At 41.2% G+C, this 10,473-nt stretch overlaps 1 protein-coding gene across 1 annotated transcript in view; it reads left to right on the top strand.

Annotated features, from left to right (window-relative positions):
• Positions 1–5,366: 5,366 nt before the first annotated feature.
• The window catches only part of vcana (versican a), a 39,281-nt gene continuing 34,174 nt past the window's right edge, over positions 5,367–10,473 (top strand). The window contains exons 1-5 of the mRNA XM_029509877.1: positions 5,367–5,400; positions 5,786–6,157; positions 7,255–7,429; positions 7,570–7,697; positions 9,575–9,868. Coding sequence (XP_029365737.1) covers positions 5,367–5,400; positions 5,786–6,157; positions 7,255–7,429; positions 7,570–7,697; positions 9,575–9,868 — 1,003 coding nt within the window. The remainder of the gene's footprint in view (positions 5,401–5,785; positions 6,158–7,254; positions 7,430–7,569; positions 7,698–9,574; positions 9,869–10,473) is intronic.

The raw sequence follows: 10,473 nt of genomic DNA, 5'->3' as shown, positions 1-10,473 counted from the left end.
AATCCGAATTCACATTTAATATTCAGAACCCTTTTGCAGTATTCGTGTGTATGTTTGCTACAATAGCAACCACATTTGAGGACTTACTGTCAGAATTGTTATGTGTGTGGATCTCATCTGGGCATGTTGGTTTCACAGTGACATCCAGGCTCTGGCCTTTGTGCACTACTGCGTTCATAAAGCTTGTTTAATTTCTCCTCAGACGATTTCACTTTAAATAGCTTGGTTAAAAAAAAGTCAATCTGAACATGAAGTGGCAGATCATTTGTGAGGAAACATGAATGAAATAAGTCCCCCATTTCTGTCACTCATCCTCTCACTGAAGCTGAGGGGCTCAATGGATCCAGGTTCACATCTAGCTAGAGGCTGGGAGGTTCATTTTCCCACAAGGAGTTTGCTCATAAACACACATACACAGAAGCCACAGGCATTGTTCCCTCAACCTTGGGAAATCATCTTAAGTTGTTTTTTTATGTCTGTGTCACAGCTTTGTGTTTTGTTGGATAGTTAAAATTAACGCTTTCTTCATGCCTTTATTTATTAATCTAGTTTACCTGTGGCAATGCTCAGGAGGGGGATTTTGGACTCATGATGTGTGCCTGTTGGATGTTTCTGTGGTGTTTATTTATACAGGAAGAAGCACACTGTCAAACACATAAGGGGACTTCACAGTGATTCCAGACTGTCTTTGCTCTACTAGATCCACATGCTTGTAGATATGAAATATTTTCCGTTTACAGTCCCTCATAAAAATACTGCTGTAGTTGATAACACATTCAATTCATTCACAGCAGCTTTTGACCTCAAAATTGTGAGTTTCATTGAAACAGATCCCTTGGGGTCACAGACTTTTATGCTGTCTGAGGTGGCATGGTGCCGGAGGTAGACCACCTTTATAGGCCATGTGATATGTGGGTCATCTTGGGGCCTGCACAGCGGATAACCAGGATCAAACGCTCTTTGATTGGCTTTTTGACTCATTGATTTATGGGTAGTGAAAGGTAACAGGACTTCCATGGTTACCCATACAGTGGTTTTACATGGCAGTAAATGACTTGCAACTCTTGCCTTGACTTTGATGACTCAGTTAAGAAGGTGGAGCGGGAAAATGAATAAATGATTCCTGTAACTCTAAAACTTAGCATTGGTTAGTTATGCAGGAGTCAGGTAGCAAATTCCACCCAGGATCAGATCAGTTTTAGCTTTGTGCCGACTTATGAATCCTCTTTCCTGGAGGGATATTACCAGAAAGCAATCTGTTTTCGTTTCTTTTCGTGTCAAACCACTTAAACTGAAATATATTTAGATTTAGTCTATTTAGAGTTTCTATGACAGACTTAGTGTTGCAATAAGTGGTGAGTTTAAACGGCTGACATGGGAAATTCAAAATCCTTCTTTTTCGTCCTTGCCTCCTCTTGTTCTTAGAGTCCGGTTGTCCAGACCAGTCCAGCCTTGCAGAGGAAAGATGTGACGTGGGTAACTGTTGCTGAGCTGAGATGATTACAATGCACATAGGTATGGAAATGGCACCTGTGACTTTTTACAAGGGCCCTCAGGCCTTCTAAGGGGCAGTCTTCACTGACAGAGGCTTATCACCTCTGCTCCAGCACTCTGCTCCCAGAGACAACAGCATGATTTCAACAATTACTTTATTACAACTGCCCCAACAGAGTTAGCAGCCAGACCCGACCATTGGCCTCGTCTCTATTCAGGTGCTCATTTTTCTTTCACAGACCACTATTAAGGAACACTATGAATGTGAAAAGAGTGCCACCCTTGATGCATTGCAATCTAATGCCATTTCATCAGTTCAGAGAAGATTTCTCATGCAGGCCTTCAATAAATTTATTGTTAGAGAAAACTTATTTATTCACAATGTTCACTAAAGAACAAGACTTTGTTCCCAGATTTTCTGAGCAACGAACATGATATATGTAAAAAGAATATTCACACTTGCCTATCACCAGTTATTCTGGTGATAGGCAACACTGAATTTTTTTTTTTTTCTTATTTAAATTATTAAACATATATAGATTATTCTATATAATTTAGTTGAAAATTCATAATGACACACATCCCCATGATCTGGTGTTTTGTCAATACCCAGTGGAAATCATTTGTGTTTTATCCCACAGTGCTGGGAGCTATAATCACTGTCAGACAGCAGATTACCTATCCATCTAGCAAGAGTTGATAAACTGTGGTCCAGCCTCTCCCCCCTGTGGAAAGCCAAGCACAGAGTTTTCAGTTAACTATTCCCTCCCTCGTCATGTTAATCAGATATAACCCATTTCCACTTGAGATGATCTATTTGTGCAAATGGACAGAGGGTTTTGCTCTCCATTAAATATGCTACATGTAAGCGCACAGTAGAGGTCCGTCTAAAACACTGAATTTATTCTCACTTGGGAAAACATGATTAAAGGCGTATCTCAAGTGATGCGGTTAAATAAACTGGAAGAGCTGTGGCGCTGGATTGACAGGAAAGTGTTGCTCAAACAAATTGGTTGATTGTGACTCAGACTCAAGCAGAGATATGTCTGCACCACCCTGGATTTCTGTTGCGTATTCTTGAATATTGTGCGCTCTGCACATGGCATCAGTGCGTGACTTTGTCATGGTTGATGTTTGCCACTCAGTCTGCATTTGGTATAAGCGATTTTACATTTGATTTACTTTTATTTCTAAATGAGAAAGCTTCAAAAACGTTGAAGTGGAAATAAAGTAAGAAATTCTGTTATCAGCAGAAAAAAAAGGCTGAGTGATAGCGGAACAATCCGATTGGATAAGGATGTATCTCTCAGGCAAAGGGCCAAATTAAGTTGTCTCCTCCTCTTCAAGGTATCTCATTCACTTTTCAGATGGGCACTCTGCCCCTCCTCTCCAACGCTGTCGAAATAACAGTGTGCGTTGGGCAGATTTGAACTTGTTGCTTGCCAGCACTTCACTGTCTCTGTCGCTCTGAACAGAACCAGGATCATCCCGGACTGGGACCCTGAGACTGTGGAGGATCAACAGCAGACGGGCGTGCCAGGGACTTAAGTGCCGCTGCGCCGGTTTGAATTGGACCTATTTGGGCACTTTTTTACGCACGCATGTTGCTCACCGGGACTAACTGGATGTAAAGGCATATATCGATATATGTACATTTTATGGAATAAAACACCTTTAAACGTAAGTAATGCTTTCCTAATTACATATATTTTTTAACTAGAATAAAACTTGATTAAACTGCACTTCAACTGAGAATTGATGCGTAATGCCAGTTTTGGTTTTCTTTACGCATTTTTAAAGATAGGACTGCCTAAATGTTTAGAAAAAATAAATGTCATCCGTGTACTTAATTTAAGTCTCATTCTACAAAGGACTAAACAGAAAGGCACCCGGGGATGCCGTGTTGTCCTCAGACAACCTACACTTGCGCGTCCCGCTGAGATCCGACTGAATGAGCGCAAATCCACTATCGAAATCATCCCTGTGCGCTGCAGATTACTGCGGATTTATCACAACTACCAAGCGAATAGTGAAACAATCAAAAGGTTTTTAATCTTGTAATGAGTTTTTCCGAGACAGGTGAAGAAAGGAAAATGAAAACTGGAAAAGAGTTTGAGTTTTGACGAAAGTCAAAGTTTCAGTAAATCCCTCGTTGGATGAGAGTGGATGCATTTCACCTCCCGGTAGCAAAATGTCTGTGTTTCATAGAAGTCTCCAAGATGCACATAAACACCCGCAGGCTCCAATAATGTGTGGCCAATTACACGCCTGATGCTTTGGAGGAGCTCTGTCTATAAATTGCCCCCCCCCCCCCCCCCCCCCCCCCGTTATTCCTAGAAAACCTGCAACTGCCTGTAGTTTACTCACGTCGCTGTAGAAACGCCTCAAAACGACTTCAGATTCATCAGCAACAAATGGAGAATCTAAATGAAATATGAAGGAAGCCAGAGAGCTAAAGACAAGCAGACCAGGAGTTCATGCTCTCATTGTTTCCCCGTGGTCTTATTTCATTGAGTTTCCATAAGGGTGGGTCCGTTGACTCGATGCAGACTTGTGTCAGAGTCCTGGCATTGAGTCTTAGTCACAGACAGATACCCACCCTGAAATATCCAGATACTGAGCAAACTGCCAGTACATTATGAGGGTCTCCTTTTTTGAATAGAAGTTTTGAGCTCCCACTGTGACCCACCACTTGGTGTTTATACAGTTGGGGGGGGGGGGTTGTAAACTCAGCAGTTAGACCCCACAAGATGTTTTAACTTTCAGCCCCAATACTCACACAATTACCAGAAACCATTACTCTGCCTCATTCAGATGAGTAAATTAAGACTGGCGTAGATGTTTACACCTAAGAAGCAATATCAGACAGAAAAGATCTAAAACAGGAACATCTGATGTAACTCAAAATAATACACCAAGGGGAATGCAAAAAAATGACAAAAAACAGAAATACCATGAACTTTAAACTCTTGTCAGAGTAGTTACTTAATTCAACTTTTTAATTTCTCCAACAGATGATACTGAATGTAAAGCACATCCTGTGGTTATGTTGTCTTTGTCAAGCTGCAACTGCAACAGGTAAGTCTGGATTGAGAAGATTCTTCTCCGTCTGCCTCTCTCTCGTTCTCATTCGCTGCCCCCTTCCACTCCGTCTCTCCCTCTCTTTTCCTTTATCTTCCTCCCTCTCTCTGCCTTTCCACCTCTCTGTGTTTCACCAAGCATAAAGTCATTTAAAACTGTTAAAACTATAGCAATCCAGAGCTACTCAGCATCAAACTGACTGATGCCCAGTGTCCACTCCTATGAAACATGCAAGACTTTCATCAAAGGTGGACGTGATAAAGGCAAAAAGGTGTACACCTCGGGGCCCCCTGGTCCCCCTGGCCTTCCTGGCCCCTCGACCCTGGCTCTGTCTCTGGCTACAGATGGACACCTTTCAATTAGATTCTGCTCCGAGTCTGGAAATAACAGCTGGTTTCACCCCACATCCTAATAAGCCCCCCTGTTACAGCACACACTCATGCCTCTGGGGCTGTCCCACCACTGTTTCCAGAGCATTGCCCACATTGCTCCCTGTGACCCCCCTCCCCCAGAGAAGACAAACAAACAAAAAAAAAAAAAGAGCTAAATCTCTTTCCTCTGTAACAGTTTTAAGTGAGATTCAGTAATTCATTTGTGTCTAACGTCCCGTCTGTGCATGGAGCTGAGTAACAGTTAACAGTGAAATGCATCAACCCTGTGCTGCAACATAGGTGTGTAGCATCAGTTGTAAGACTGTGAGACATGCTGACATTTTCTTGTGTTGGTCTTTGTACTATCATCAGTTTGTCCAGCTTTAGGGGAAGGAGAGATTACTGACAGGGAAAACGAACATGCGAACAGAACTCAGCAGTGTCAATAAAGGATGTGATGCAATGGGGACTCCCTGTTCAATCATTTATCTTAGAATTTTTCATTTAATTTTTCACAAACATGCAGCGTAAACGCTACAGTCTGTTTTAAATGTGTTCCCACACCCATCACTTTAAGGATGAGGTTTGACTTTCCAAGAACCCATTTTCAGGCAGTGGTGCAATTTTTTTCTTTATTAGGCAGGGTTTAGTTGTTTCACCCCAATAAAGCAAACACATCTGGCTGTTTATAGTGTCAACTTGCATCTGCAAGGTAAACGAGGAATAAATGTATAAAGGGAAGTAAGTAACAAAATATGAAGAGCAGCAGTAAGATACAGTTATGGATGATTAAATATGAGCTCAAGCTACATTTAACCCTGCTGTTTTTTGCCTTTCAGTCCCCAACACATTATCAATAATCAGACCGGTCACCGGTTGCCTGTCACAGAAGGTAAATCTGCCCTGCTTCTTTTCCATCCGACCGTCGCCACCACTCAACGGAACAGCCATCTATAGCACAGATTACTTGCGGATCAAATGGAGCAAAATAGAGGGAGAAGTAGAGTCCACGGTGTTGGTGGCGCAAAATGGAGTTATCAAGATAGGTCCCAGTTACAGGAGCCGTGTGTCGGTGCCCAGCCACCCTGAGGATGTCGGTGATGCCTCACTAACCATGGTCAAGCTACGTGCCAGTGATGCAGGCATTTATCGTTGTGAGGTTATGTACGGCATCGATGACACCCAGGATACAGTCAACCTCAACGTCAATGGTAAGACATTAATGCTCCCATACAAGAGTCTCATCTAACATTACAGGACACTCTCTGAAAGCAGAAAGGATTTAGTGCAAGGACTTAATAATAGTGAAATGAAATACAAGTGGTGATAGAAATGTAAACGCATGAGACAACTATGGGCGCCCTTGTGCTTACTTTGATAGCAGCAGCTACCCAGTAGTTACACAGAGTAACCACAGTTTTCAGTTGCTCTTATTTTAGAGGCAAGTCAGATGAGACTTTGGGTTCCTGTCCATACCATGCTTAACAATGTTTTAATTCCAGTGTTCATCCATTTATCCCAGACGTTAGAGCCCAAATGTGGATGGCTTTCCAGATGTTGGTACTAGCAAAGCAAAAGCTACATAACCTCATGTGACCTCATTATTTTGTGTGCCACCTAGTCAGTAGAGATTTTTGTCTTTGGTGGAGCTCTCAGTGGGTGTTACCAAGTTTGTTTGTTTTTTTTTTTTGTTTTTTTTACTTTGTCTTCACTGAATTCATCAGTATCCCTCATGAAATGTACACAAGGTTAAAATATGTATATGATAGTGTAACATTATTGCGACTCCTACCGGTCTTTACCTGGTTTCAATGTTTGTGTGCTACATTTGCTTACTTGAGAAGTACTCTGGGAGGTTTCATGGATGTAGAAAACATGGGTGGGGGATGAGGGGGTGGGGGTGGGGGGGTGGGGGGGGGGGGGTACTGGGATAGTCTGGGTTTCCACTGATTCATACTCTTCACTTCTCTTCCAACTATTTGCAATGTTAATTAGTACTATCAATCACATCTTCTGTGTCAATTTACCGTCCACAAATATGGGAGTTTCAGGCCCATGACATCATCAGCAGTTATCTTGATCATTTGTGGTGAACTGTGCACTGAGTGTTTTTCTCACCGTCTTCGTTTATTGCTAAGTTCTAAAACTGTAAAACAGTCATTTCACTTATGGTGTGTGCTGTACGTGAAATTCGCCATAATTTATAGCACTGATATTATGTTGATTCATTCCAGATCACCATGTTAATGTTTGCATTCAAACCCTCATTGTCTTTCATGTCTCTTTTTTTCTTATTATTTGTTGACAGGTGTTGTATTTCACTACCGAGCCAACAGTAGCAGATATACACTGGACTATGAGAGCGCTGTCAGAACCTGCCAAAATGTCGGAGCAACGATTGCGACATATGACCAACTTAAAGCGGCCTATGAGGATGGCTTTGATCAGTGTGATGCTGGCTGGATTGCTGACCAGACTGTCAGGTTAGCTGTATTTTAAAATTCTGTTCACTGCTTTTCAGTGCCACATATTTTCCAGTGCTCTGATGTAATGCTAAATATTTTGGTGCAAAGTTGCTCTGACTAATATATTATTAAGACTCTTCTTTTGTCTTACTGCATAGGTACCCAATTACAAGGCCAAGGAGTGGCTGCTATGGAAACATGAAGACTAAACCTGGCATTAGGTCATATGGAGCCAGGAAACCTACAGAGACCTATGATGTATACTGTTACGTGGATAAACTTGAGGGTAAGGCAGCTTCAAGTTTTAAGTTAAAAACACCTCATCCCTGAGAATTTCTGGTTCTCAGCAATGAGATGTTGTTTCAAGCCACTGTCACACCCTTTGGTTAAAATGTCGAAACGTTGAAATTATCACACTGCCAAAGCAAATTACTTTTACAAATTATCACACTACTGTGGAAATACACTTAGTTGGTTTGTTTGAAAGGGTTATTGGTGGCAATTTGTTACGTTCTCCTTATTTTGTCATGCCATGTATTGTCGAAAGATATTGAGGTTTAGAGAGAAATAAAACTTTAGAAATCTACTAAAAGAGAAATATACTCTCACCTTTATAGTATATTTTTAACAGTCACCAATAAAAATGTGATGATGGTGGTTCAAAGTTTGTTTAGCATTGCCAGTGGGAATTTGTGACTTCTCTTCCAAATGTTGTTTTGTGTCTGGTCATTATTCATTCTGTTATGAATGGACTTACCGCCTCATGCCACATTTGAGCTATTACCAGTCCTCTCTATAGTTCCTCTTCTTATCTGGGGTATGGAGAGTGCAGACCTGCTACAAACCAATTATATGTGACTTTGGAGTAAGCGGCCAATATTTTAACATTTGCATTATTTGACTTATGAACAAATGTAGACAGTGGAGTCAACACCAGGACATATACATACATCTTCCACCTAGCCCTTAATCCTCTGCAAGAAATAACATCCATCTTTGACATTGTTGCATTCTGAGCCTGTTGCACGTCACAGATAGATGTGTTGTTATTGAACTGTGTGTCAAACACACTGTCACATTACTCAACTGCAGAGGTAATTCCTTTATTTACTGGGTGTCTTTTTTGGATTGTGTATATGTTTCTGTGGCACATTGTGGTTGCCTCAGCACATCTATGGATGCTGGTAAACTACAATACTATAAATGTTCATCAGTGTTATACTGCATATTGGTATATTATCATGTTTCTCTTTCCTTTTGAGTTATAAGTGAGAAATAGTTTTATTTTACTAAAATTGCAATCAATTTAATGTTTAATGGGCAGAAAATGTCCAGTAAAATCTTTCAGCTATGATTGTTTTCAAGAGAGACAATATTTCTGAGCGCTAAACAGCTCATGATCTCTATAACATTGGAAATCAATGAAATGACACCAACATGGGTCATTTGAAAAGTTATGCCCAAGGCTAAATAGTCGGTCCGTCAGTCATTCTGCTTGGTTTTATTTGAGAACTTTCCTTTCTGTCATTTTTCATTTATTCTTGAGGGCAAAAGCGTATAAACATAACTGCTGTTGTCCAGTGACCATTTTGAAGGTGGGATTCTTAAACAAGCAACAAGAATGAAGGAAACATTGAGGGTGTAATTTAGTTCAGTCGTCCCCAAAGGGAAAAACTAATGTCCTGAAGCACAGACACGTTCATTGACAGGCCAGGCACATTGTCTGCATTGCTATCCCACCTCAGATTAATATAATGAATGCACTACTGTTGTTCTAAATATGATTGGTGGGAGATATTCTGGGTCCTTGCCCTGCACAGCTGTGACTTTGGTCAGCTGTTTTTCGGTGATGTCTCTTTTGAAAGGTCAAAATGCAATTACTTGAGATGATTGGCTTTTAGTCAGGTATTCATTTCAAATAAGCTTGTAGATGAGTTTCAGAGTAACATATCAAAAGAGAAATTTGCGAGAACTGCCATCTGTTACAGCACTGATTCATTCCAAAGTTTGTGGAATTGATTGAACACTCTGCCCTAAGTGGCCGCCCCTTTGAATTAGCAGATTTCGTTTGTTGCGATCACTTTAATCACAAAGTCATTTGTCAAAGTCAGACGTTCTGGTTGTGACTTTAGTCTGTATTGCGTTTTGTTCTCTTTGTTTCAGGTGAAGTGTACTATGCCCCAGTGAACACTAAGATGACTTTCGAGGAAGCCAGTGAAGCATGCAAGACGACAAATGGAGTTTTGGCTACCCCTGGTCAGCTCCATGCAGCCTGGCGACATGGCCTGGACAGATGTGACTATGGCTGGCTATCCGATGGCAGTGCACGCCACCCGGTTGCAGTACCTAGATTGCAGTGTGGGGGAGGTCTGCTTGGCGTCAGGACCATGTATCGCTACAAAAACCAGACTGGCTTCCCAGAGCCAACTAAAAAGCTTGGCGCATACTGTTTTAAAGGTAAACCCTTTCTGTATTTAGTAGATTTACTGTATGTCATGGAAGAAATTCTTGTCTGCATATGGTGTGCCATATAGTGTTTATGTTTACAATTTGGTTTATAAAAGACAGACAGTGATTGAACGCACACACCATTCCCTGTCAAACCAGGCCTGGACTGTAAGGAGCTATGATCTCATCTCTTGTATGTATTCACTACTGCTCCTCCACCCTTTGATTTTCTGCTCCTTTGCACCACTGTGCAGTTTCCCACATCTAAACCAGACCAACATTTAAAAATGTTTACAACCCGTCTCATCTTTTGTCCATTATTCTGTTCACTTTGACTCTCTGTTTCTTTCTGTACGTATAATTTCAATGACAACAATAACAACCAGAGCAAAGCAGAGGAATGACTTTCTTTTGTGTGCCAGATTAGTCTCACAGATTAGAGTGTCCAGTTGAACTCACTGTCTCACATTTTAGTTTCCCGCCCATTTCTGTGGCAACAAAATTAGCCAAGCGGAAGCTAAAATCATACTGGTATGCTTTGTTGACTTTCAAAGCAATGGTCTGGCCAGTTCTTATTTTAATGTGGAGGATAATGACCAATAGTTTGTTTCTGA

This window comes from Echeneis naucrates, chromosome 9, assembly GCF_900963305.1.
Source record: "Echeneis naucrates chromosome 9, fEcheNa1.1, whole genome shotgun sequence".
Taxonomy (NCBI): Eukaryota; Metazoa; Chordata; class Actinopteri; order Carangiformes; family Echeneidae; genus Echeneis; species Echeneis naucrates.
The sequence above is the reverse complement of the archived record's forward strand: the minus strand, read 5'-3'. Positions and strand labels throughout refer to the sequence as shown.